Source organism: Pipistrellus hanaki (genome assembly GCF_964339955.1).
Source record: "Pipistrellus hanaki genome assembly, chromosome: 15".
NCBI classification, from domain to species: domain Eukaryota; kingdom Metazoa; phylum Chordata; class Mammalia; order Chiroptera; family Vespertilionidae; genus Pipistrellus; species Pipistrellus hanaki.
Genome location: NC_140517.1, coordinates 15,641,670 through 15,669,109, shown reverse-complemented (window position 1 = coordinate 15,669,109; position 27,440 = coordinate 15,641,670). Strand labels below are relative to the sequence as shown.

At 46.4% G+C, this 27,440-nt stretch overlaps 1 protein-coding gene across 1 annotated transcript; it reads right to left on the bottom strand.

Annotated features, from left to right (window-relative positions):
- Positions 1 to 799: 799 nt before the first annotated feature.
- On the bottom strand, positions 800 to 23,890 carry AARS1 (alanyl-tRNA synthetase 1). Its single transcript, XM_084906694.1, has 21 exons — positions 23,789 to 23,890; positions 21,395 to 21,551; positions 18,452 to 18,640; positions 17,712 to 17,857; positions 14,848 to 15,039; positions 13,382 to 13,526; positions 12,893 to 13,038; positions 12,216 to 12,324; positions 11,912 to 12,062; positions 10,546 to 10,670; positions 10,011 to 10,155; positions 9,084 to 9,262; positions 8,390 to 8,503; positions 6,371 to 6,577; positions 5,672 to 5,856; positions 4,378 to 4,486; positions 3,692 to 3,805; positions 2,710 to 2,829; positions 2,498 to 2,584; positions 1,950 to 2,063; positions 800 to 1,325 (listed from the first exon to the last, which is right to left on the bottom strand). The coding sequence occupies exons 2-21, from the start codon at positions 21,536 to 21,538 to the stop codon at positions 1,140 to 1,142; spliced, it is 2,907 nt and encodes a 968-aa protein (XP_084762820.1). The 5' UTR covers positions 21,539 to 21,551; positions 23,789 to 23,890; the 3' UTR covers positions 800 to 1,139.
- Between the last annotated feature and the right edge of the window lie 3,550 nt (positions 23,891 to 27,440).

The window sequence follows — 27,440 nt, the reverse complement described above, 5'->3', positions numbered from 1 at the left end:
GTATTCCCCACTGCCTTACCCAAGAGGGCAATGACTTTTTGTCTTGCTCACTCCTGTACCCTGGCTGGCACTTGTTGGAATTATCTCTGCTGCCCTGGATTGTGAAGCTTTGTATGCCCAGCATGTGCTTGGATCCAGGGTTTTGGCACCCTTCTCCTACTGTGACAGCGCAGACCTGCCTTTCCCCCTCCCTCCGTGTCAGCCAGCCTGCTGTGCCCAGAGGACAGGAAACCAGCTGAAGCCAGTGTAGGTCAGCAGGACACTTAACCTACCAGCACACGTTTCCAAACCCAACTGTCTGCATCAGGCTTGGGTGAAGTGGTTCAGGGCCAGGTAGGGTGTCCATGCTCACTCTCCATCTTTGAGTTAAGGAAACAGGAATGATGGGGCAAAGGAGTTGGGGGAGGCAACTGATGTGCCCTAAATACCTCCTGTCTCAGGGGACATCCCAAAGGGGAAGGGAAGAGGGACACAGGCCAAGAAATGGGGAAGTTCTCCCACGAGAGGCTCCACAAAAGGAGCTTCTCTCTGCTCCCAGGATCTCTGTGGATCTTCTGGTGGTTCACGCCTTTCCATCTCACTCCTGCTCCATCCTGGGGGCCACCTCCACAAACATCGTGAGGCAATCCTGGGGGGCCATTCCCAAAATCCAGGGGTCTGGGGCTGGATGCTGTATGGACTGCAGCCAGAACCACAGTATTTAGTCTTCACTCGGAGCCACCGGCTGTCACACAGGGGCACCTATAGGTGGTGGTGGTGGTGGGAGGATGGATAGTGATAGAAATCTCAGGATATCGAGTATTGCACATGGTCCTTTTATTCTCTGCAGCAAAAATGGTTCCTTCCCGCAGACCTAGAGCCTCGGGTCTGCAGAGAACTGTCTAAAGACATAAGCATGACAATGGTAAGTAGCAATACTGGGATAGTGGTTCTACACAGATGGTGCTGAGGTGTAGGGCTCCAGCAGAAATGTAACATGGGCGCCTAAGTGAGTTCCAGTTACTGCTGAGTTAGGAGGAGAAGTGGGGCTATTTAAAGGTCCCAAGATTCCAGTGTCCGTGTGGCAGGTGGAGATCTCCTGGTTGGCGGATATATCTGGGTGTGGGGGAGACGCTTCCAAGGGGAAGCCACCCCTCCCCTCAATTCTTCACATCTCCCAGGCGGAGCTGGGCAAAGGAAGTGGCCAGCTGCAGCGCCTCCTGCAGGCAGCCCACATTCTTGCCTGTGGCCTGAGCAGACACATCTTTGCCACCACCTTTGCCATCCATCAGGCCTGACACCTGCTGCACCCACTCACTGGCTTTCAGGCCCCGGTTGGCTGCATTCTGGAAGACAGGAAGGAGAAGTGGGAGTCAGGAAAGAGGATGGAACTGAGGGAGGCACTGAGAGGGGAGGGAAAGAAAAAGGATGGGGGACCACAGACACCCACTCCTGCCCTGGGTGATATTGCCGGGGGCTGAGGCAGACCCTACAGCTGTACCTGGTTAAGACAAGATATACTGAATGATAAAACCAGGAATCAGCCAGCACAGTTAAACAAATCCACCAAGGAGAGGGCCTGAGGGTAAGGGATGCTGGAGGGGACTAACAGGAAGGCAGGAGAAGGGCTATTTCTTTGCCGTGGTCAGTGTGGCTCAGTTGGTTGGAGTGTCTTCCCGCGCACCAAAAGGTGGCAGGTTCGATTCCTGGCCAGGGCACATACCCAGGTTGTGGGTTCAGTTCCCAGTTGGGATATGTTTGGGAGGCAGATAATTGATGTCCCTCCCTCCTTTCCTTTCTCCCTCACCCTTCCTTCCTGTCTTTAAAATCAATTTTTTTTAAGAGAGAAGGACCATTTCCAATGGGGTTTGCACAAACACACTTGGGGGTTGGGCAAACAACCGTAAGAACTGAGCTCCCTCAGAAAAGCTACAGGCACCCACTGGCGTAGGGCTGCAGGGTATTCTGACCTGAGGGACTTGACACAAGCATGTGATCTTGCCAGCCTCATTATCCACTGTGAAGAGCATGGCGGACGTCTGTGGGGAATGCGTCTTGAAGAGCTTCAAGGCTTCGTTCAGGGCCTGCGGGAGAACCTGGCGTCAGGCCACGGCCCTGGGGAAGGGGCCAGGCTCCCCATAAGTGCAGCGAGTTTGCAGAGCTCAGTTCTCGGAGCTTTCCCTGCCCACCTCCCCTCTCCTTCCTAGAGCAGGTGCTGGTCCTAGGAGCCTGCATGGAGAAGGACCAAGCACAGGGCCTGGCCACCCTCGGACTCTCTAAGGTTTGCCTCCCATCTCCAAGAGCCACAGCTCGCCAGCCACCACATCTCTCCATGGCTTAGCCTAACCTCAATCCAGAGAGAGTGGGCCTTCAGATGACCACTCCACTCTGAGCCACAAAACTCAGTCTGCAGCCACCAGAAAGTTGGTGAGCCCCCAGAGGAGACAAGCAGCGGATAGGCACCAAGCAATGCCTGGAGACCCAGCCCCTGAGCCCCGCCCCTGGAGCCCCCGTTTGCCTTGGCGGACGCGCCGCTCTCCATCTCCAGGATGACAAGGGGCTGGTTGGGGTTGCTATCAATGAGCTGCTTTGTCTTCTCCAGCACCTACAAGGGAGGAAGGTCCGTAAGAGAGGTTTCAGGTCCAAGGCCCAGACTGACACCCAGACAGGGGTCTGTTCTGGGTAATTCCTGTCGGTTCCCTTCCAGCCACCAGCACTGCCAGGACTCACTCGTTTCTGGACATCAGCTTTGCTGGCCCGGTCTAGGTCATCCATGATCTTCTTCAGGGATTTGAGAGTCTCCCGGAACTCATCCTTCTGCCACTGGGGGATGACTGCAGTGGCCAGGGCCTGGAACCAGAACCGGAAGACCACTCAGCTATGAACCACAGGAGCGGGGATGTGAGGATCCAGCCCAGCCCACCCACTCTTCTAGCTTTGAACACTGAAGTCCGCCCTGATTAGTGTCCAGAAGGAAAGAGAAAACAAAAAAATGGTATCTCATCGGTCTTGAGGTCAGTCACTTATGAATAACTACAGCACTTCATTGTTTTGTTAATCCTCACCAGAGGATATTTTTTCCATTGACTTTCTGAGATAGTGGAAGGGAAGAGGGATGTGGAGGAGGGGAGCAAGAGAGAGAGAGGAAAATATCAATGAGAGAGAGACATCAATTGGTTGCCTTCAGCAGCTGCCTTGACCAGGCTGGGGATCAAACCTGCAACCAGGTTACGTGCCCTTGACATGGAATGGAACCGGAGACCCTTCAGTTTACTGAGCCACACCAGCCAGGGTTAACTACAGCAGCTTTAACAAGCAGGACTGGTGAGAAAGGCAGAATAAAGAGATGGGAGCCCTGTACGACCTCGTCCCTACCAAGCGGTGAACACAGCCTGAGAAGGGCTTACTGGAAGTCCCTGAATATTAACAAACACCGGAAGGCCTGGAAACCGGGCACCCACAGCTCCTCCCCAAACTCCCTCCACACCAGTGTGCACATGCTTGGGACGGGCCCCCTGCTCCTGGCAATGGGCTGCAGGCAGGTTCCGGGATCCATATAGACTCCCTATTGCAAGGCTGTGTGACAACAGAATCAGTCCAAAGGCCCGCTGCACTGAGAACCAAGACTTGAGGGTTTAGGAACAGTGTGTGTCTGATCACCAGGCCTAGGATCCAGCACTGAGCAGGTTCTGAAGAGCGGGAAGCCACCTACCTCTCCAAGGTCAGCGATCTCCCTCTGCACGTCCTTGTTGGGCGAAGTCTGGGCCTTCACTTTGGCCTCCATGACAGAGAGAGACTTCTTCAAGCTCTCTGCTTTCCTGAGGGCCTGGGAGGGGACAATCAGAGCTGTAACTCCAGATACCTTTCAGCTTCACTATTCTGTCTATAAACAGCTGTGGCCATCGCTGATGGCGGGCAATGGAACAGCACATCCCTAAGACACCAGAAGTTTCTCCTCCTTCAGGGAGCAGGTGTTTGCAGCCTCTTGACCCAAAGAAGAGCACCTTCCTCACATGCCAGCGGAAAGGATGCACTAGCTCAGGTTCGAGGCTTCAGCACACATCAGGCACAAGCCAGTCCCCACCACACACAACCATTCCCGTCTCAAACTGGGCACGTACCCCCAGGGCAACGTGAGTAAGTGCTGGGGACACTGGAAGTCACAGCAAAACTATGGCTAACCTTCCTAGACACAGATATTACTGGGTACAAGGCAGGACTGCATGTATTGTACAGATGAAAAGTAAGATTAAGCTGTAAAGCCTTCTGCTCTGGTGGCTTACTTCTGCCAGGTATTTCTGCTGCTGACTGCAGCAGCCACATAACCATCTGTGGACCTGAAGATTAAGCTCCTCTTGCCTTGCTGAATTAAGCCACAAACCAGCCCAATCTCCTCACCTTCTGGGCTTCAGCGCCTGTGACAGCCACGATCCTCCGGATGCCCTTGGCAATCGCTTCTTCACTCACAATCACAAAAGCTCCCGCGTGACTCGAGTTCTGCAGGTGACTGATGGCAGAACACAAAGCCCGTGGTTATGAGGAAGCCCAGGTGCCCTGGTCCCCATAGCACCCCCGAAGCCCTTGGCCCTGCAGCCAGGCTGCAGCATCCAGCTTGGCCAGGAAGGAGCTGAGCTTTGTGACATTAAGCTAGACGCCATGTTTCTGAGCCTGTTTTCTCATGTATGAATAGGTGTTATGCTCCCTCACAGGGCTGTTAGGAAAATCAAATGAGATCAAATGAAACTGTAGTCCTTAATACCCAATATCATATAACTGCTGGTGGACTCTACATTCATTCATGTTTTTGGTTCTCTCTAGTGGAACATAAGCTATATTTTTCTATCCCAGTTCATTAGTTGAGAATATTGGAGATTAATTTAAAATCCTACAACCCTTTAAACAAACAGGTTTTGTTCCCTGTTGCTCCGAGAACCTCAAATTCTCACTATCTCTCAGTCATCCTGTGAGGCATAGAGTCTTTGAAAGCTGCTTCTGTGCTCTAAAGAGTTCTATGCAAAGTGTCAGGGCAAAATTAGGCCTGGAGCCTGGTCCCCATATACTCCCTCACCCTCTACATGCTCTCCTGCTCTCTGCCTGCCTGGGGCCTGCAGAAGGCCCTGGATGGGCCCTGAAAGGCCCCAAGAATGCTTCACCAAGCTTCCTTCAGAAGCAGGAACATCCCGGAAGACCCCAGGGAGGTACCAAGTGCTATGGAGGGATTCAAGTTGGCGGAAATAAGTGGCTATCCCAAGCCAAATTGAGCTGGGCCTACCAAGGGGTCTGACTCGGGCTCTGGGACAATGAGATTAATAGCTCAGATGCTGTTCAAGCAGCAAAGGGAGTTAAGTGAGGCCCCAGGAAGGGAAAGGGGCTGGGACCAGACCAGGGGCTGGATGAGCACTCTAAGGCCTTGCTGAATCCTGAATTCACAGGCCACGAATCCCAGCTCTATGGGATCAGCACAGGAACAAGAGCACACAGAGTGTGGGGAGTGCTTCCTCCTCTTAGAAGAACACTTCATCACAACCCGGGGAATCACACACACTGCGACGTGAGACTCCTGGGAATGCTGTCTGCCAACTGCGCTTCTGGGGCTTTGTTTAAACCTTAGATGAACGAGAGCCGGTCTAGGACCTACATCCACTAGGGGAAATGCCACGGGCCCCACTACAGCTCCCCCTGAGGTACTCACGTTCCCCCACAGAACTCAACAGAAGTGAGTGAGCCAGCAGGACCAGAGGGGTCGTCTAGCAGCTTGGACACTGGGACCCCAATGGAGACGACTCGCACAGGGTCAGGATAGGTTTCATCAAACACAGCGCGCAGGCCCTGGATGGCTTTCGCTGCTGCCAGGGGACAATCCTGGGTATAGACGGGCTGCGGGGAAAGAAGACAGAACAGAGGTTGGGAAAGGTCCTGGAGATTAGCAGGGAGCACTAAAGCGAGTGTGGTCCTGCAGGCAGGGCTTGGGGTGTCTAATCCTGGCTCTGCCCCTCATGTGCCACAGCCTCCTGAAAGAAGGTACTATGTATAGTCGAGGAAATCAAAATAGAAATTCCCAAGAATGTTTTGTTAGACTGTGAACCAAATCTTACATGGCTGTGCTTTATGTAAAGCAGACATACCTAGAAGGGCTCTGGTTGTCCTAAACAGGGAGTGGAGCAGGACCTCTCTCTGCCGCTCCCCAGAGGCCCTCAGACCCTCTGCTGAGCACCGGCACTGCCCCCACTGAGCACAGTCTGAGAATCACTGCTTTAAGCAAATCTGTGTGCAGGACAGAATATGATACGATGGAGCGAGAGCATGTGGGTTGACACTCTGTGGACAGAAAGTGAGGGTGCAGCAAGGAGTGATGTTCATGCCCCAAGAGCTTACACACTATCCAGCCTACCTTGGCGGCCTCAATCATCTCGTTAACAATCTGCTCAGCCTTCTTGATTTGTTGGGTGGACATGGCTCCCTTGGCGGTGAAGTCAAACCGAAGGCGGTCAGGGGCAACCAGGGAGCCCCTCTGGTCAGCTTCCCCAAGCACGGAGCGCAGGGCGAAGTTCAGAATGTGGGTGGCTGTGTGGTTGCTCATGACAGGTCTCCGTCGGGGCTGTAAGGAGAGGCGGCTGGTGGAGGGATCTGCAGCAGACTGCTGGTTGTCCCCCAATACTTGCCATCCCCATCTTCCCAAGTACTGTAATTTTTAGCTGGACACATGGCTGCCTAGAATAAAGACTACACAGCCTAGCTTCTCTTGCAGCTAAGTGTAGCCATGTGATAAGTTCCAGTCAATGAGCTGTAAGCATACCCTTACGGGAAAGGGCATGCTATCCCACTGCCTAGAACAGGAGCTGGTAAACCATGGCCTGTGAGCCACATCTGGCTGTCACCATTTTTATAAAGAGGTTTATGAATTCAGCCACACTCATATGTGCACATATCATCTATGGTGCTTTTGTGCCACAATGAGAGTTGAGCAGTTGTGATAGAGATTGTTATGTCCCAAAATGCCAAAAGTATTTACCATCTGGCCCTTTCCAAAACAGTGCCGATCCCAGACCTAGAATATCTATCTGATGGCTACCTTTGTGGACCATGAAATCAAGGGCAACACCCCAGGAATGATGGCAAAGCAACAAGCAAGGAAAAGCTGGGCCCAATAACTTTGTGGGGCACAGCCTCTATGCCTGGACTTTTAGGTGGGAAGCACATTTCTATCTTATTTAAAGTTACTGTTATTTTGGCCGAAACCGGTTTGGCTCAATGGATAGAGCGTCGGCTTGGGGACTGAAGGGACCCGAGTTCGATTCCGGTCGAGGGCATGTACCTTGGTTGCGGGCATATCCCCAGTAGGGGGTGTGCAAGAGGCAGCTGATCGATGACTCTCTCTCATCGATGCTTCTAGCTCTCTATCTCTCTCCCTTCCTCTCTGTACAAAATCAATAAAAATATATAAAAATAAATAAATAAATAAACGTTACTGTTATTTTGGAGCTTCGTCACATACAATAGAATCTATTTCTTTGTTGTTAATCGTTATCCAATGAATATTTTTTCCCATTGATTTTTAGGAAGAAGGGAAGACAGAGAGAGAGAGGGAGGAATGAGAATTGATTGGTTGCTTCTTGCATGAGCCCAAACTGGGGCTGGGGATGGAAGCTGCAACTCAGGTACATGCCAGGGCTAAAATCTATTTCTTAATTAATACAGGATCTTTGGGTCCTGAAGAAGTATTTGAAGTTAACCTGGAGAAAGGCAATTCATGAAAACAAGTCTATAGGATCACAATGGAAATCACTGTGGTCTGACATGGGAGCATATATATAAATTTAACTCTCAGATTCATCCCTTACAATTATGGACCAATTTATTGGAGGAGGTGAATAGTAAATACACCAAATCACTGTGATGTACAGTCACATGCTGCACAACGATGTTTCAGTCAATGACAGGCCACATGTACAACGGTGATATACCATGCAGCCTAGTGCGTAGGAGGCCATAACATCTAGGCTTGTGTAAGTGCACTCTATGCTGTTTGCATAATGACGAAATCACCTAACGACGCATTTCCCAGAATATATCTCTATTGTTAAGTGGCATATGACTGAACTTTAAAATTCCTTATAATTAATTTTACATGTCAATTATACCTCAACAAAGCTGAATAAAAATTTTTAAAAAATGCTCTGGCCAGGTACCTCAGGTTAGAGCATGATCCCAAAATGCTAAGGTTGCAGGTTCAATCCCTGGTCAGGGCACATATAAGAAACAACCAATCGATGCAGAAATAAGTGGAACAACAAAGCGATGTTTCTCTGTGTCTCTTTCTAAAAGCAATGTTAAAATTAAAAAAAAAAAAAAAAAAAAAAAGAGGTGAATATTAACCAGATTCAATGCTGACCAATATAATTCAACTCACCTCATCAATAAACAGTCGGACCTGATCTCCCACTTTCAGGTTGCCGTAGATCGTTCCTATGTGTAGCACATACCCTCCTCGCACTTGAGTGTTCTTCACTGTAAACTCAGTTTTCTGAAGGCAGTCAAGGAGGAGACCAATAAATAAACCAACAAATGTATATAAATTCTCTTTACAGATACAAATTACACATACACACATTCTCTAAGACATTCTTCACTGGCATGCATGTATATACTTATACACCATTAATGCGACATGTTTATTATCTATACATACACATGCACCATTATGTACATATTTACATTATGTGCACAGGCCATCTTATATATGGACACATATTTGACTAGGTCACTCATCCAAGACCACAGTCAGCAGTGGCAGAGCTAAAGGCTGAGACTCTGACAAGGATGCTGCCCCTCCGAGAGCTGCCTCTCCCTATTTATGAGGAAAGCACAGAGAAACTGAGGATCAACCCATGCATCTGGCTGCAAGGACCCTGCTACAAGGGGACCTAATGGCTAAGACAGCAACATGGAGCAGAAGGCAGCTCCCTCAGCTTCAGAATTGCAGACTGGAACACAACCCAAAACTCTGGGTCTGCTCCCCAAGGCCAGCAAAGCTGCCCCAGACCAGGCCTGCCCTTTGTCAGACCCCCGCTCTGGCTAACAATGAAGCATGCGTGTTGGCTCACATCTTCACTGCTGTCATCGACCTTCACCAGGTAGCCTTCGTCGTAGATCTGCCCTCCTTGCTCGGCATAGAAGCAGGTCTTGTCCAGCACCACTCCACACTCCTGGCCCGTGGACACCTCCTCCACGAACATCTTATCCCTGCGCAGAGCCATCACTGTGGCCACGGCGCTCTCAAACGCTGCAGAGGAGGGGGACGGGGTCAATGACTTCGGTCACACATTCTTACCAGGCTTTTGCTGCATTCTATTTCTCAAAGGGCCTAATTATATAATTTTGTTTGAAAGCAAGCTCCACTAGACTCCATGAAAAGGCTTAACACACTGGCTCCAGACCAGAAAATGCAGCACTCAGAGGGCGTCCAAACTGTCCTGGTTTGCTTGGACCCAAGGGTTTCCTGGGATGCGAGACTTTCAGTGTCAGCACTGAGGCAGTTCTGGGGAAACTGGGGCAGCTGGTCACCCTAACTCAGCTACTGAGCAGAAATGTGGTGAATGTGATTAGGAGTTCTTTAATAGCAGTAATAAATTCCCTACTTCAAGGTCAATTCACAAAGAATATACTCTTTTGTGAGCTTGCTTGGGTAGATTTAGATATCTCTGCTGGAGCAAAAGGGGGAAGAACGTATAGTGCCTTTTTGATTTTTCATATCTTAGAATATTACTATCCCCAATGCAAACTTCAACAGCCACTGTGAATCATATAATGTCCATTTCCTGTTTTCCTATCCGATGTTACAATGACAGGCAACTGGGTGAAGAGTATAAGGAATCACCCTGTAAACTTAAAAACAAAACACTCCCTATGGATCTAGAATTACTTCAAAAGAGTACGAAATTACACAGCATGACCTTACTGCACTGATGGAGAAGCTACCACAGGCACCCCAGGTGTCTCTTGCAAATGCCCAAACGAGCTCAGTAACATACCGTAGCTCCCACTGGAGTCCGAACGGTAACTGTACTTTGGAGAATCATCTGTTGCCTCCAGACTCTTTCCCCGAAGCTCTTCAATAGCATAGATGTCCAGCATAATGTGGTCTTCCCCTCCAGCTCCCTTGCCCTGTGATTTCAGCTGCCAGTAAGAGAAGCAAGCATAGTTATCCTAATGTAGAACTCCAAACTGCTCAACTGTGTCCAATGTAAAACTGTAGATCAGGGTTTTGAATCTCAGCAGGTAATTCTTTGTTGTGGGGCCGCCCTGTGCACTGTAGGGTGTGAGCAGCACCTCTGGTTTCCATCCACTAGATGCGAGTAGCATGCCCCCTGTTGTGTAAACCAAAAATATGTTCAGACATTATTGCCAACTGCCCCCTGGGGTGCCAAAATGCCCCCAGCTGAGACCCACCGGTCTAGGGAAAACGGGATTTCAAAGACTTTAATGAAAGGAAACTCTTGCTTGCTTTGCAGCCAAGTCCTGCCTTGGTGGGTGTTAGTTCTCCTGCTCACTCCCCAAATTCTTTACCTGGGCCAGTTTCCTCTCCTCTTCAAAGCCGTCCATATCTACCAGCAGGCCCTTCTCTTCAGCAATCAGACCAGTGAGATCCACGGGAAAGCCATAGGTGTCATAGAGAAGCCACGCAGTGTCCCCTGTACAGCACAAAGGAATGTGTCAAGTACTGTGGATGGCCCCTGCCTTTAGCCCCCAGGCCCTTTCCAGGAGGACACTGACAGTGACCAGGGATTAAAGAGATGAGGTGAGTATTGGGGCTATGCACTTGTCACAAAAGCCATCAAATCTTTTGGAAATGACTTGGAGGAAGCACGAGAGGTCTCTAGGGAAGTTCTGTTTCTTAATCTAAACAAGTGTGTTCAGTTTGTGAAATTCATCAGCCTTTCCCCTTGTAAATTATATTATACTAGAGGCCCAGTGCACAAAATTCATGCACTGGGGGGGGGGGTGGGTCCCTTCAGCCCAGCCTGCACCCTCTCCAATCCGGGACCATTTGGGGGATGTCTGACTGCCAGTTTAGGCCCCATCCTAGGGATAGAGCCTAAACTGGCAGTAGGACATCCCTCTCACAATCCTAGACTACTGGCTCTTAATTGTTCATCTGTCTGCCTGCCTGGTCACTCCTAACTGCCCCCCCTGCCGACCTGATTGCCCCTCACTACCTCTGCATGCCAGCCTGATCACCCCTAACTGCTTCCCCTGCTGGCCTGGTTGCCCCTAACTGTACCCCCCCAAGCCAGTCACCACTTACTCCCCTCCTCCCCCCGCCTGGTCACCCCATGTAGTTTGGTCACCCCTGCCAACCTGGTCACCCCACACAGCCTGCTGTTCAGTCGTTTGGTCGTCCCTCATTAACTCCCCTGCCGACCTGGTCATCCCATGCAACCTTCTTGTTCAGTCATTTGGTCGTCCCTCACTAACCCCTCTATCAGCCTGGTTGTAGGCAGCCATCTTGTGAGGGCATGACAGTCAATTTGCATATTACCTCTTTATTATATAGGATTTCAAAAAGAAAAAAAACTTTCAGAATGAATTTGTACTGTCTGGTAAAAAAATAAAGCAATTTTCAAAAACCAGAATTATCTGTTCCCATTTTTGCTGGAAAACACACACACACACACATTTGTATACATCCAGCTCTTAAGAGCTGTAACTTTTGAGAAATATGTTTGGGGAAAGGATTTTCACTTTTATATTTATGTTGTTTGAATACTTTACCATAATAATGTATTTTATAATTTTAAAAGCTTCTAACCAAGCTATGCTCAGCCTCTGGAGGCATGGGAGTCCCCTGTCAGTTTGTAAAAAAAGAGCTTGCCTCTTCCAGGAAGATGAAACAGCCTAGTTGGAGAAAGGAAAAAACTAAACTGGTCCTCACCGGGAATGGTCTTGCTGTCTCCCAGGCTCTGAATTTTCCTGTCCAGGATGCGACGCCCTCTGCTGAGAGTCTTGAGAAACTGCACTTCCTCTTCATTAATGATGTCCTTCACCATATCTGGGTCCTTCTTTAGTTCAGGAAATGCATCTCCCTGGCAGAGGGGAAACAAATGAGGACCCAGTGAAGCCAGGGACTATTCCAGGACCCCCTCTAAAAAAGCTCATTAACAGTATGCTCCCTCCCTCCCAAGCCCCCTCAAGGTATGTGCTTTGTATAGAAGAAGCAAACAGGGAAATAGACATACCAGGGACTGGACGACAACGTCTACTAATGTAGCAAAGAAACCCTTGCTGGCATTGAGTTTCTCATGGGAGTATCGCACTGCCCGGCGGAGAATCCGTCTCAACACATACCTATAAGAGGCAGAACCCAGTCCTCCGTTAGGTAAGTTCCCAGCTGAATATTTTGTAGAAGTTCTTTGGAATTCGATCCAAAGCAAGATGACCAACTTCTTGTCTTTCTCTTTCAAGGACTTTCTTTTATCCTATGATTGCTTCTCTTTGCATTCCCCAAGGTCATTAACATGAATTTCAACACAAAACTCAGTAACATATCCACAAATATGCATCAAGGATGACCTGGGGTAATCGTAGTTTGTTTTCCTGCCCCCAGAGATGGAGGCAAGTACAGACCAAATGGTGGACATGATTCCCCCATCCCAGGCCCTGCCTGTCAGTAAAGAAGTTGCCTGGAGCTAGTCAAGACCTACCCCTACCCCACTGCTGCCAATATTCTATCAATCCATATCCTCTGTACTTATGCAAAGAATTAATAAAGCGACAACTCTTTACTGTGATCTGAAACTCAGTTCATCCCTTAACAAATAAAGCTTCCCTCCAATTACCTAGAAGACAAAGAAACAATAACAAAACATAGCTTTAAGTTCCACGGAGTCCTAGCATGGCCCCAAGTGTAACGTACCCCCGCCCTGTGTTGTCAGGTCGGCCGCCATCGGCTAGAGCCACAGTGATGGTCCGAGCATGGTCAGCCAGCACCCGGTAGGCCATGTCAATCCCATCAGCATCGTCAGCACCAACTTTCCCAGTGTATGGCCGGGCACCTGTGCCCTACAGATAAAATCCAGGAGGCAGCACATGAGGAAACAGCCTTTCTGGCCTTGCCTTGCCCTAAAAGGTTCCGAGAGGACTGAGGGGCATTCGGAGGAAGAACAATCATCTTGCCAAGAAAGGGGAGAGCAATGGGGCTAGAGAGCCTTCAGCCAGCCCCTTGCTCTCCACACATTATAGTGCCTTGTGCCCAGAACCTTGTGTTATTAGCAGTAAAGATGGCAGAGGGTCAAAGGACCATCAGCTGGCAAAGCATCTGGTTATTCTACTTTAGACAGCACTGCTAAGAGCCCCACCTGAAAACTTCCACACAAGCTGGCAGTGTTTGCAAAAGGGCCAGTACCTTCTGAATGGCTTCAAAGTAAGGGACAAAGAGGTCAGTGTCGTAGTTGGACATCTTATTCTGCAGCACAGACACCAGTCGCTCCAGGCCCATCCCTGTGTCAATACTTTTCTTAGGAAGAGGTTTCAGAGTTCCATCGGTTTCCCTGCATGATAAGAGAAAAGGGAAGGTGAAACGAGGACTCAGACCTCTCTGTGTCAATTAAAACTCATTTACACAGCAGCTTGCAGATCAGGACTTGTCATTTGACCTTGCCTGACTTGGTGGGAGGAGGGGAGTGAAGGGAGAAAGGTAAGAAGTATTCTGGGGTTCATTTAGAAGGGAGGCAAAGTTTCAAAAAAAATTAAGCTTTAAAATAAGTCTAGCCGGAACCGGTTTGGCTCAGTGGATAGAGCGTCCGCCTGCAAACTGAAGGGTCCCAGGTTCGATTCCGGTCAGGGGCATGTACCTTGGTTGCGGGCACATCCCCAGTATGGGGTGTGGGGGAGGCAGCTGATCGATGACTCTCTCTCATCAATGTTTCTAACTCTCTATCCCTCTCTCTTCCTCTCTGTAGAAAATCAATAAAATATATTTTAAAAAAAATAAAATAGTCGAGACCGGTTTGGCTCAGTGGATAGAGTGTCGGCCTGCGGACTGAAAGGTCCCAGGTTCGATTCCGGTCAAGGGCATGTGTGTTGGTTGCGGGCACATCCCCGGTGGGGGGTGTGCAGGAGGCAGCTGGTCGATGATTCTCTCTCATCGATGTTTTTAGCTCTCTATCCCTCTCTCTTCCCCTCTGTGAAAAAATCAATAAAATATATAAAAAATAAAATAACAGTCTAGGCCTAGTAGGTTTGGCTCAGTAGAGCATTGGCCCACAGACTGAAGCGTCTTGGGTTTGATTCCAGTCAAGGGCATGTACCTCAGTTGCAGGCTCTATCCCCAGTCCCAACTGGGGTGTGGATGGGAGGCAACCTATCGATATGTCTCTCTTACATAGATGTTTCTCTCTCTCTGTTTCTCCCCGTCCCTTCCTCTCTCAAAAAAAAAAAAAAAAAAAAAAAAAAAAATCAATGGAAAAAATTATTCTTGGGTAAGAAGGTATCATGGGGAATAAAACTCATTTATAAAAGAATAGCCCCAGCTCTGACCCAGAGATCAGAGGGAAAACTTGAGAAATAAAAGAGTGAGCCACACGATGCCATGATGCCTTCAGTGCCTGCTTTAGCACTGCCCCAGTCCCCAGAGACCAGGATGAGAAGACAGCTACCTGCCTGATTCCTCTTTCTCTGTGCAGCTCAAGGACATAAAAACAAAAACCCAAACTTCCTTTGTCCTGGATCTGTTTGACGCCATTACATTTCCCTAAGAAATAAACTTTCATATGAAGAATACCACTCTGTCGAAAAAGAAGCACACGGGGCTACAGATATATGAGAAAAGCCTGGAAGAGTTATACGGGGTATCTCAGTATAGATGGCCACCTGTTATATTGGATGAACACGAGGTTCCAGATCTCCAGCACGTTGGGGTCATCCTGGTTGACAAGATGTGCAGCATCCCGACCTCCGACCCGGTCATAGTGGATCTCACTGCAGGGACCACATGGGCCTGTGTCACCCATCTCCCAGAAGTTATCCTTCATGTTGCCGGGGAGGATTTTAGCGTCATCCACCCTGCACACAGTGGGGAGGATAAGCCTCGTTATAACCACGGACAGGATTTAGCACAGACTTGCATCTACTGTAAAAAGAGATCCTTATAAATTTCTACAAAGATGGACCACTCTCCAGCAATTACTAATGCCAAGCCTACATACAGACCCTGCTAAAGAGGCAGAACATGATTCTTCTCAAGACTGATAACAATAGAATACAAAATATACTTATGCTCCAAACATGACTAAATAAAAGTATTCTAAGATACGGATAACACCTAGAAAGGAACACATTAAAAATGGAAACATTTATGCTGCATACCACCTAAATTTAAGCAAATATTTTCTTAACAAATGGTTCTTCATTTTAAAAAATGACTATATGACAGAAGTGTTAAAAAAAAACAAAAAAACCTGCTGATTAAAGTTACCGCTAAACACCCCAATTTAGTCATCTACATTTTACCTTAAAATGATACCAAAAAGAATCTAATAAGATTAAAACATTTCAAAAATAGCTAACTGCTGAAAGTTGTTGGATAATAAAGCAATCCAAAAAGATTGTGCTTACTTAATAAACAAAGCACAGACACAGAGAAAGCTAAGTAAAACAGGACTCAAAAAGTCAAGGTGATTATTTAAGTTTCACATATGTTACTGCCCAAAATGTTCAAGTACTACAGAGTCTAACCACGTAGGAATTTCAGGCCAAGTACAAGGGGAAGCTGGATGGAATAATATATCTGAAGTAAAAGTTAAAAAAGGAAAAAAAGAAAGACAGCATTGCTTACGTTACTAAAAAGTTATACACTAGCCCAGCTGGTGTGGCTCATGAACCAGGAAGTCGAGGTTCAATTCCTGGTCAGGGCACATGCCCAGTTTGTGGGCTCAATTCCCAGTAGGGGGAGTGCACAGGTGACCGATCAATGCTTCTCTCATCATCAATGTTTCTATCTCTTTCCCTTTCCCTTCCTCTCTCTGAAATCAATAAAAAAATATTTTTTAAAAAAAGATAGGCTGGTTTGGCTCAGTGTGGAGAGTGTCGGCCTGCAGACTGAAGGGTCCCAGGTTTGATTCCAGTCAAGGGCACATGTCTGGGTTGTGAGCTCGATCCGCAGTAAGCGGCGTGCAGGAGGCTGCCGATCAATAAATGAATCTCTCTCATAATTGATGTTTCTATCTCTCTCTCCCTCTCCCTTCTTCTCTGAAATCAATTTTTAAAAAAAATGTAAAAAAAAAAAAAAAAAAGAAAAAGAAAAAGAAAAATATTCTCAGATGAGGATTTAAAAGGAAAAAAAAAAAGATATTAGCTTAAGGCCATACATAGTATTTTTTTTTTTTTTTTAAGTTACATACTAAAGAACAGAGTTCAGTAAAAAGAACAAGAAGAGACAACAAAACAACCAAAAATGGAAGATGAGACAAGGACACCATGGGCACCCCAGCTGTCTACAGGACACCATGGGCACCCCATTGCTCCACAGATTCCTTGTGATACAGCACTTCACAGATTCTATTCAGTCTAAAGCACAGGACACATAGAGCTCATCTATCATGTTACCTTTTATGCTACATGATTTTACTTTACAATTACATTACATTTTTAAAAACCCAGACGGCTGCTGAAACCGGTTTGGCTCAGAGATAGAGCATCGGTCTGCGGACTGAAGGGTCCCAGGTTTGATTCCGGTCAAGGGCATGTACATTGGTTGCTGGCACATCCCCGGTAGGGGGTGTGCAAGAGGCAGCTGGTTGACATTTCTCTCTCATCGTCATTTCTAGCTCTCTATCTCTCTCCCTTCCTCTCGGTAAAAAATCAATAAAAAATATATTTAAAAAAAACACACACAAAAAAACAACCCAGATGACTTCTTCTACTCCTCTCCTGCATCCCTAACCAAGGTCTGACCTCTCCTCAGTCCACATCCCCAAATCAAAAACAAAAACAACTTCCTGTCCTAGACCTGTTTGATGCCATTACATTTCCATAAGAAATAAACTGTTTCATATTAAGAATATCACTTTGTTGAAAAAGATTCACATAGGGCTACAGAAATGAAAAAGGCCTGCAAGAGTATATATGGGATAGCAAACTATTAACAATGGTTAATCTTAGAAATATTCTAATTTCTGTGTTTACATTTCTATGTAGTTTGGATTTTTACAACACATGAATTATATGCACAATTTCTAAAAATATACAAAAATTTAAAAATATGACTTTAAATGCATACATTGAAAAAAATATATATGACTCTTTATGTTGGCTTTCTAAAATAGAATGACCAGCCGAGATCGGTTTGGCTCAATGGATAGAGCGTCGGCTTGGGAACTGAAGGGTCCCGGGTTCGATTCCGGTCAAGGGCATGTACCTTGGTTGTGGGCATATCCCCAGTAGGGGGTGTGCAAGAGGCAGCTGATCGATGACTCTCTCTCATTGATGTTTCTAACTCTCTATCTCTCTCCCTTCCTCTCTGTACAAAATCAATAAAATATATTTAAAAAAATAAAATAAAATAGAATGACCAATCAAACCTGCTAAGAAACAATGTGCGTACCAAAGAATAATTACCCAGTCATCGCACTTCCATCGTGACATGGGAAATGGCAATGCACTCCAAGTCCTAAAAGCCTACTCTGCGCCAATCACTTTACTCCTCCATTCCCTTCAAATGTGAGTTGCAGTCTTACCCCAAGTTTTGCCAGATCTGTTTGCACTCCAAGTCCGGTTCTAAGCCAGCTGCTTCATCCCCACCAAAGTAAGTAACATAAAGTCTTTCCACCGGAATGCCGAACTCTTGGGTGAGAAGTTCCAGAGCCATCTTACATGCCAATTCCTACGAAAAGGAACAAAAAGGAAGATGTGGAACATGGATAAGCCAGTGTTTGGTTTATTCTACTATTCTAGTATGAGGACAAAAAGTCCAGATCCTGAGAATGCGGATAGAAAACGATAATATCTTCATTATATACTCAGCAGATACCTGGCCAGCATGGTTCAGTGGTTGAGCATTGACCTATGAACTAGGAGATCATGGTTCAATTCCTGGTCAGGGCACATGCCTGGGTTGCGTGTTTGATCCCCAATGTGCGGTGTTCAGGAGGCAGCTGATCAATGATTCTCTCTCATCGATGATGTTTCTATCTCTCTCCCTTCCTCTCTGAAATATAAAAATATATTTTTAAAAATAAGTAAGTAAACTCAACAGAATTCAGGATTGATTAGTGATTTATGCAAGAAATCCAAATGTGAACTATAATCATCAAGTTATAAGTATTGCCACAAGGAAGTCTTAAAAATATCATCATTTAGAAGATTTATTCCCTATGTGATATTTCATACTCTAAACAAGCAAAATTAGAATCCGCTTCCCTTAGTAGTAATGACTATTTTGCTCAAAACCCCAACAGACGTCCTGCTTTGACCTTACCTTGAAGTAATCTCCAAAAGACCAGGAGCCCAGCATCTCGAAGAAGGTGTGATGATAGACATCCTTGCCCACGTCGTCCAGGTCGTTGTGTTTGCCCCCAGCCCGGATGCATTTCTGGGTATTGGCAGCTCTGCTCAGCTTTGCCATGGGGTGAGACGGATCAATAGTGTTCAGGAAGATGGGTTTGAACTGAAAAAAAAAAGGGCACATTTCAACTTCTAAAGAGCTGTAGGTAGAATAGGTGGCCACAGACTGACAGGAAGACTGCACACACAAACTGTTCAGTTTGTGATTTAATTAGCAGGGAATAGAGAAACCTCTATTCAGAGGCAGGTGGCCCTGTGAGGCTACAGCAGAGGCAACCTATCCTGGAGCAGCTTCTCCCCGATTCTAGTTCTCTCACCGTCCCCACCAGTGACAGGACGTGTGCAGGGGAAAGGCCTGCCAGATCTCAGCGAATAGCCACAGGTGGATGTGCTGAAACGTGCTTCCTTGCAAATCTGACAGTCAGGGTTTATATCATCTTTCTGGAAGAGCTTATTCTAAAAGTGATGTACTGGCGCCCTAGCCGGTTTGGCTCAGTGGACAGAGTGTCAGCCTGTGGACTGAGGGTGCCAGGTTCGATTCCGGTCAAGGGCACATGCTCAGGTTATAGGCTCCATCCCAGTAGGGTGAATGCAAGAAGCAGCTGATCAATGATTCTCTCTTATCCTTGATATTTCTCTCTCTCTCTTCTCTGAAATCAATAAAAATATATTTTTAAAAATTAAAAAATAAAACGATGTACTGGCTTGATAGTAAAGGTGAGAAGGAAGAAAAAAAAAATTTGAGACCTTCATTAAGGGAGTAAAATCAACATGACTGGATGTGTAGGGAGACAGTATCACCTTGCTATGGTACACCATTGTTATATGTGTAACTCTGCCTTATTTTTCCCACTAGACCTCTCCAATGTGGTAACTACCAGCCACTTGTGAATATGTAAAACTGAATGAATTAAAATGAAATAATTAGTAATTATATATATATTTTTAAATTCTCACCCAAGGATACTTTTCCATTGATTTTTATTTATTTTTTATTTATTTATTTTTAAAAATATATTTTATTGATTTTGTACAGAGAGGAAGGGAGAGAGATAGAGAGTTAGAAACATCGATGAGAGAGAGTCATCAATCAGCTGCCTCTTGCACACTCCCTACCGGGGATGCGCCCGCAACCAAGGTATAATACATGCCCTTGACCAGAATCGAACCTGGTCCCTTCAGTCCCCAAGCCAACACTCTATCCATTGAGCCAAACCGGTCCCGGCACTTTTCCATTGATTTTTAGAGAGAGTGGGAGAAGGAACGATAGAAAGAAACACTGATATGAGAGAAACATATCAATCTGTTGATTGCTACATGTGTCCTGACCAGGGTCTAGGCCAGGGAGGAGCCTGCAACCGAGGTATGTGCCCTTGACTGGAATCAAACCTGGAACCCTTTGGTCACAGGCCAACACTCTATCCACTGAGCCAAACCAGCTATGGCAGTAATTATATTTTTTTTAAATGAAAATGATGTCTCTTCTTCTTTTTAAATATATTTTTATTGATTTCTGACAGGAAAGGAGATGGAGAGAGAAATAGAAATATCAATAATGAGAAAATCATTGATTAGCTACCTCCTGCACACCCCCCACTGGATGCCCAGGAGCCTGCAACCTGTGCATGTGCCCTGACTGGGAACCAAACCTTGACTTCCTAGTTCATAGATGAGGCTCAACCACTAAATTATACTGGCCAGGCATCATCATTGATGTTTCTATCTCTTTCCCTCTCCCTTTCTCTCTGAAATCAATTTAAAAGAGAGAGAGACTATAAAAACCCCAATAAAACTGTGCATGTCCTAGAATGAGAATGAAAGCAAAGCTTTAAAAGAATCATGAAGAACTGGCTTGCTTTATAAAGGAAAAAACAACAACAAAGATAATGAAGATATGAAGGAGAATCACAACAGTTAACAACTCTCTTCCGGGCTCAGCAAGGCTAACCCAGCTTCTGATTGTAATAAAACAGCTTTTTCCTTAGGGGAAAACAAAGGCAAAACTTAATAAACTAAACACAGGATGTAACTGCTTACCCATGTTCTTCTTTTGACATGGCCTGACAATTTTACTTTCAGTTGCATTTTTCTTAAGAGGCATACAGGTTTTATCTATGGATATCGGGACTTCTCATCACAACTAAAAATAATAGCCCTGACCAGTTTGGCTCAGCGGACAGAGCATTCGCCTGCGGACTGAAAAGTCCCAAATTCGAGTCCGGTCAGGGGCATGTGTCCTGGTTGAGGGCACATCCCCATTAGGGGATATGCAGGAGGCAGGCGATCAATGTTTCTCTCTCATGGATGTTTCCAACTCTCTAACCCTCTCCCTTCCTCTCTGTAAAAAACAAAAAAACAATAAATATATATTTTTAAAAAGCTAATATTTGAGTACCTACTCAAATACTGTGCTAAACATTTTTTTAAAATATATTTTATTGATTTTATACAGACAGGAAGGGAGAGAGATAGAGAGTTAGAAATATCAATGAAAGAGAGTCATCGATCAGCTGCCTCTTGCACACCCCCTACTGGAGATACTATGCCCGCAACCAAGGTACATGCCCTTGACCGGGATCGAACCCGGGACCCTTCAGTCCCCAAGCCGATGCTCTATCCATTGAGCCAAACCGGTTCGGCTGTGCTAAACATTTTTAATGCATTAGCTTTATGTACTCCTTTCTTCAATCTAAGGGCAAGCACTATTATTATTCAATGACTAAAGTAAGTTCCACAAGACCACACAGTGAGTGACAGATCCGGGATTCTGTAGGACTATGAGCGCTTTGTTTTTATCACTCTCTCTGCCTCCTATATGGACAAATAGACAGGAAGAAGGGTTTTGAAAAAGCCTTACCTGGTTCATGCCCGCATTGGCAAAGAGCAAAGTGGGGTCATCCAATGGGATGGTAGCAGATGAGTGAACATAGGTGTGCTCATTTCTCTTGAAGAAATCTATAAATCGCTGCCGAATTTCACTTGCTGTGAGGGTTGAGTCCATCTTGAAAGTAATCCTACGGAAAATAACCAAAGAAAAAAATGAGGAAAAAACTAAGAGATAAGTAGGCATTACATAAGACCCCTGGCTTCTTAGGCCAAGTCAAAGCAGGTCACTGGTAAACGGTTTGATCTAAAATATCTCTGTTGCCCTAGCTGGTTTGGCTCAGTGGGTATAGAGTGTCAGCCTACAGACTGAAGGGGCCCAGGTTCAATTCCAGTCAAGGGCACATGCCCAGGTTGTGGGCTCAATCCTCAGTGGGGAGGGGGGAGGGTGCAGGAGGCAACTGATCAATGATTTTCCTCTCATCATTGATGTTTCTTTTTTCTTTTTTTCTTTTTTTTAATTTTTTTAATTGATTTTTTACAGAGAGGAAGGGAGAGAGATAGAGAGCCAGAAACGTCGATGAGAGAGAAACATCAACCAGCCGCCTCCTGGTGCCCGCAGCCAACGTACATGCCCTTGACCGGAATCGAACCCAGGACCTTTCAGTCCGCAGACCGATGCTCTACCACTGAGCCAAACCGGTTTCAGCTCATCATTGATGTTTCTATCTCTCTCTCCCTCTCCCTTCCTCTCTGAAATCAATAAAAAAAAATATTTATAAAAATAAAACCTCTATGTTGCCCATCCACTGTGGCCCAGTGGTTGAGTGTTGATCCATGAACCAGGAGGTCATGGTTGGGGCACATGCCCGAATTGCAGGCTTGATTCCTAGTAGGGGGTCGGCAGGAGGCAGCCTATCTCGATGATTATCATTGATATTTCTATCTCTCTCCCCCTCTCCCTTCCTCTCTCTAAAATCAACAAAAACATATTTTAAAAAAAATTTTTAAGGCTGTATACAGTGAACATGAAACTCTCTTCAGATTTTGTTTTAACCAAAATTTCAATTGATTTATTCACAACTCAATCAACTCATTATTCAAACAAAAGCCCTTTGATCAAAAAGATGGTGAAACACTGGTTGACAGAGCCAAATAAATATCTGACTGAAATTTCTACAGATGAGGACTTTGTGTCCATAAGGTGTCAAGGCTGGGGTTTCTCGAAACTCTGTCACACCACGTTCTTCCTTATCCCTTCTCATCATGCTCTCAATGAATCTCAATAAAGGTGACAAAAATGAATTCACGGTGGTAATTCTGAGCGGCACCATTTTAGCTGTTTTGCAATGTTCACTGCTCATCCTCTACCTGGGCTACCTGAGTAAGCAGGAACTTTCCATTTTTGCTTCTTCATTCAACTTACTGAATGCATACCTTGGTCCTACAAACCAAGGAGAATGGGGAGACAATCATATACGGAAATAACCTCAGCATGATGTAAAAGAATCCACTATAATGGACAACAATAATCCCAATAAATCCTGGGACTATTAAAAAACGGTATCACCACCACCACCACCACCCATTCATCTACTCAATATAAATAAGCTGGCAGGCGGTATGGGATACAAAGGCGGCTCTCAGATTCCACTTCCTAGCAGGAACTGGGAGAGTCCCGAGTACCCTAAGTCACACTAGCCTTGAAGGGCGTTTCAACAAGCTCTTCGTTTGCCAGGTCAACTATCTATTTTTTCTAATTTCTCATGCTTGATATCTTAATTTCAAAGAGACTTATTTTAGGAAGCCTTCTTCTGGCCGATCTGATTCTCATTTTATTCTCAAAGCCCCGGGCATCTTCCTTCAGTTTCCATGCATTTGATGGCTTGTGTAAGCCATCTCCCCATCAGGCTGCAATTTCTAAACCAGTGCAAACCACGAGTGGCCTTTGCTTCTCCGTGACAGGTACTATGTCCTCAGCGTCTAGTATAGTGGTCGCTAACAATTCCATGACTAGGTATTAATAAGTCTTTAAGAGCAAACTCTGATTGAACTTAAAAGCACACCAGGAAACGCAGACTGTCTGAGAAAGTAATAGCTGAGCATGATAGGGCTTGGACCACTATCAGGTCATTCAGTTAATACGGTTCATACAGATGTCACCCTGGACCCCCAACGTTCCGCTCATCCCTAGGAGATACAAACTTAAGAGATGTCGTGCCCGCAAGGAAGCTGCCCCGACCCCGGCTCCGGCCCAAGGTCCAACTCCAGAGGCAGGGCGAGGCCTGGCTAAGGAGCCGCTGCGGCCGCTGCGCTCCCGGCCCCCGGGCCTGCCGCCCTCGCGGGAGATCCCCAAGGCTGCCTACTCCCCCCGAGGTCGCCGTCCCTTCCTCCCTCCCACGGCCCACCGCCAGCGGCCCGCGAATACCTGTAGGTGCACACCCGGCAGATGCACAGCCAGAAACCACCGCCGGCCGCAACGCGCAGCGCCCCGTCCAATCAGAGCGCGAGGATCGACAGTGCCCCGCCGCGCCTCACCTCTACGGGACTTTATTGGTTACGAGTATGCCAATCAACCGGGCTTCTCAGCGGGTTTATGGGAAAGCAGCTCTAAATTGGCTGATGCAACGGCAGGGGGAAAAAGAAGGAAAGGGGCACGTCACGTGACGGAGTAGGGTGCGGACTCCTGAGGGCTGACGTTTTGGTTTCCATATAGAAAGTCCTAATAGCTGACATGGTTCATAAGGGGAGACGGTGACGTGTGTTTGATACAGGTCACAGCTCTTGAGAATGTAGTTTTGATCATTGTGGTTACAGAACAGCATGCAGCCCTGAAAGATTCTGATATCATGTGCCTACGGATACACCCCTTTGTCCTTGTCAGACTTCCTTGGATGTACAATAGTTGTGGAAGAAGTAATGTAATAGCTGAATTTCGCATCTGCCCCTTGACTTGCCTTTGCAAAGCAATAGTTAATATTTATGTGTGAGGTATATTGTATTAAAATTTTCACAGAGGTGACTGGCCGGTGTGGCTCAGTTGAGCTTCATCCCATGCACCAGGAAGCTGCCCACTGGATTCGTGGTCAGGGCACATGGCCAGGCTGGGGGCTAGATCCCCAGTAGGGGCGTGTAGGAGGCAGCCCATGGATGTTTCTCATCAATGTTTTTCTCACCCTCTCCCTTCCTCTGAACAATAAAAACATATTCTTATAATTTCATATAGATTACTTCTAACATTTAATTTCTAAACTGTATGAGGCTGGTCAGCTGCCATGCCATTTTTACTGATGAGGTAACTGCCTTGCCCAAGTTCACACTGAAGAATATGGTGCCAAGCCAGGATCCAAGCCCACCTCTAATTCCAAAGTCCATACTCTACAACCTACAGTATCCGATATATCAAAATACCCTGGTATACAATTGTACTACTGTTCAAAACAGAGTTAAAGATATTGCAGAAAAATTTTACCTTTTAAAAAGATATTTTTGTCGATTTCAGAGAGGAAAGGAGAGGGAGAGAGAGGCAGAAACATCAATGATGAGAGAGAATCATCGAGCCCACAACCCTGGCATGTGTCCTGACTAGTAGAAGCTATCTCAATGCAACGTGTGAATTAAATATTTAGGAAACTTCTTATTCTGGGCTAAGCAAATAGACCTATTATAAGAGTAAACGCTATACACACGGCTTGCTCTGCAACTGAACATTGGTAGACCCTCACCTTGGAGCATGGGGAAGATAATAGGGGCTCAAGGTAGTTCAACTAAAATACTCAGTTTTGTAAAGACTGGTCCTAGATTCTGATTCTTCCCTAGCACCTAGGTTACTTTTAGCATCATACAGGAGTGACTGAATCGTTGCTTTCAGACCATAAGATGGTGTAGAAATCAGCTGGGACATTAAAATGTAGATCCTGATTTAGTAGATCTGGAGTGGGGCCTCAGATTTCCCATTTCTAATAGGCTCCATGGAGAAAGCTGTACTGCTGGGGATCACACTTGGAGTAGCAAAGGCCTAAACTCCAGAATGAACTTTTTGACCTGTTTGTTCAGAGACAAAGATTTAAAAGTTTGATCTACCGAGGGGGTGTGCATTTCTCATCTAACTATTCACCAAACGAGTGTCTATTATGCATTAGTCTCAGAAGATCAACATTAAAGAAAGCAGATACTGCCTTGTCCTTGTAAGTCCCCAAGTCCAGCCCGGCAGCCTTACATTTATCAAAAATTGACAAAATTCACACCAAGGCGCCCCCACTGGAGCCTAGACCTGGCCTTTGCCCGCAGGAACCTGGCTCGCTGATTGGCTGGCGGGTCCTCCGCCGCAGCCAATGAGTTCGGGAGGCCGTTGGTGGGGGGCCAACGGCCATGCTGCCGCGCGATGGCCGGGGCCGCTGGCCGAGGCCCAGGTTAGGCCTTGAGGTGCTTTCTGCTTCCCTGCCCGTGGGAGATGTGAGTATTTCAAAGGGTAGAGGATGACCCTCTCTTCAACATCTAGGTGTCATCCTTGCCTCGCCACTGGGGGTGGGGCACGAGTAATAGCTAGTATTTATGGAGCCTTCGCTGTTGGTCCAGCGCTGGACCGATGGCCTTAGCCTGGTGACCTCATTGGACCCTTGAACAGTGAGATAGGTATTTACGATGATTGCAGAGAAGAGGCTTCCTAAGGCCACATGGGAGTCAAATGCAGGAGGCTGAATTCAAATCTAGATGCTCTTTATTCCCGAGTCCTCTCCACATTCCATTCTGAGACCAGATTTCTCCTTGGTAGGAGTCTCATATTATGCAGGTTTGGGAAGGTGGATGTAGGAGAGTCTAGAATCCTGATGCTTATTTTTAGTTGTTGTTTTTAAATGTTTGTATTGATTTTAGAGAGAAAAGAACGGAGAGGGAGAGATAGAAACAATGATGAGAAACATTAATGCCCATGGGCTGCCTCCTGCACATCCCCCATTGGGGGTCCAGTTCGAAACGCGGGTATGTGCCCTGACTGGAAACCCAACCCGTGATCTCTTGGTGCATGTGTCTGTGCTGAACCACTGAGCCATCTCTGCTAGTCTATTGTTTTTTAATAGAGAAAGCAACAGATACTTAAAGCATTTATGGGAATGATGAGCACCAAATTCAGGAGAGCTGCTGTCTCTTGGGAGTCTTAATTGTTTTATTTCTTAAGCTGTGAGGAGGTAACCTAGATGTTTGTTATATTATTCCCTTTCTTGTTTGTCTGAAATACAATTTTAAAAGGAAAACAAGCACTTGGAAAATAAATTTCAGAGGATCAAGTGTACATAACAGAAAGGAAGTCTCTCCCACTCCAGAATGTATTAGGTGACTATTTGTGTTTTGTTTTTAATATTTTTTATTGATTTTTTACAGAGAGGAAGAGAGAGGGATAGAGAGTTAGAAACATCGATGAGAGAGAATCATCGATCAGCTGCCTCTTGCACACTCCCTACTGGGGATGTGCTCTCAACCAAGGTACATGCCCTTGACCGGAATCGAACCCGGGACCTTCAGCCCACAGGCTGATGCTCTATCCACTGAGCCAAACCGGTTTTGGCTGGTGACTATTTGTAATGGTTTTGTGTTTCAATATCTTCAATCTGTATGAGCCGCTTCTATGTCACTATCCTGAGCAGAAATGTGGTTTTGCTCTTCGGTTGGAGGCAATTGACAAGAGTGTAGCCTCGTTAAGGTAACTACCTCAGTTCTGTTCTAGTTGTTAAATAAGAAGCTGTGAGCCCAGCCGAGGTGGCTCAGTGGTTGAGGGTCGATCTATGAATCAAGAGGACATTGGTTCCATTCCTGGCTAGGGCACATGTGCCAGTAGCAGGCTCCATCCCTTGTAGGGGTGTGCAGGAGGCAGCCAATCAATGTTTCTCTCTCATTGATGTTTCTATCTTTCAATCCCTGTCTCTTCTCTCTCTAAAATAAATAAAAACATATTTAAAAAAAGAATAAGTAAAAAAAGAAAGCGTGAGCTAAGCAAGGTTGAGGGTGGGGGTCTGAAGGCGACAGAAGGGAGTGCCCCAAGGGGGCCAGGGCCGACGCGGACTTAGACGTCACTGCGGCGCGCC

Coding starts and splice junctions, on each gene's coding strand:
- AARS1 (XM_084906694.1), bottom strand. CDS start 21,538: ATGGACTCAACCCTCACAGCAAGTGAAATTCGGCAGCGATTTATAGAT. Junction 12,325..12,892: donor CCTGACAACACAGGGCGGGG/GTACGTTACACT, acceptor TGCCTCTTATAG/GTATGTGTTGAGACGGATTC. Junction 9,263..10,010: donor GGACTCCAGTGGGAGCTACG/GTATGTTACTGA, acceptor CCTCCTCTGCAG/CGTTTGAGAGCGCCGTGGCC.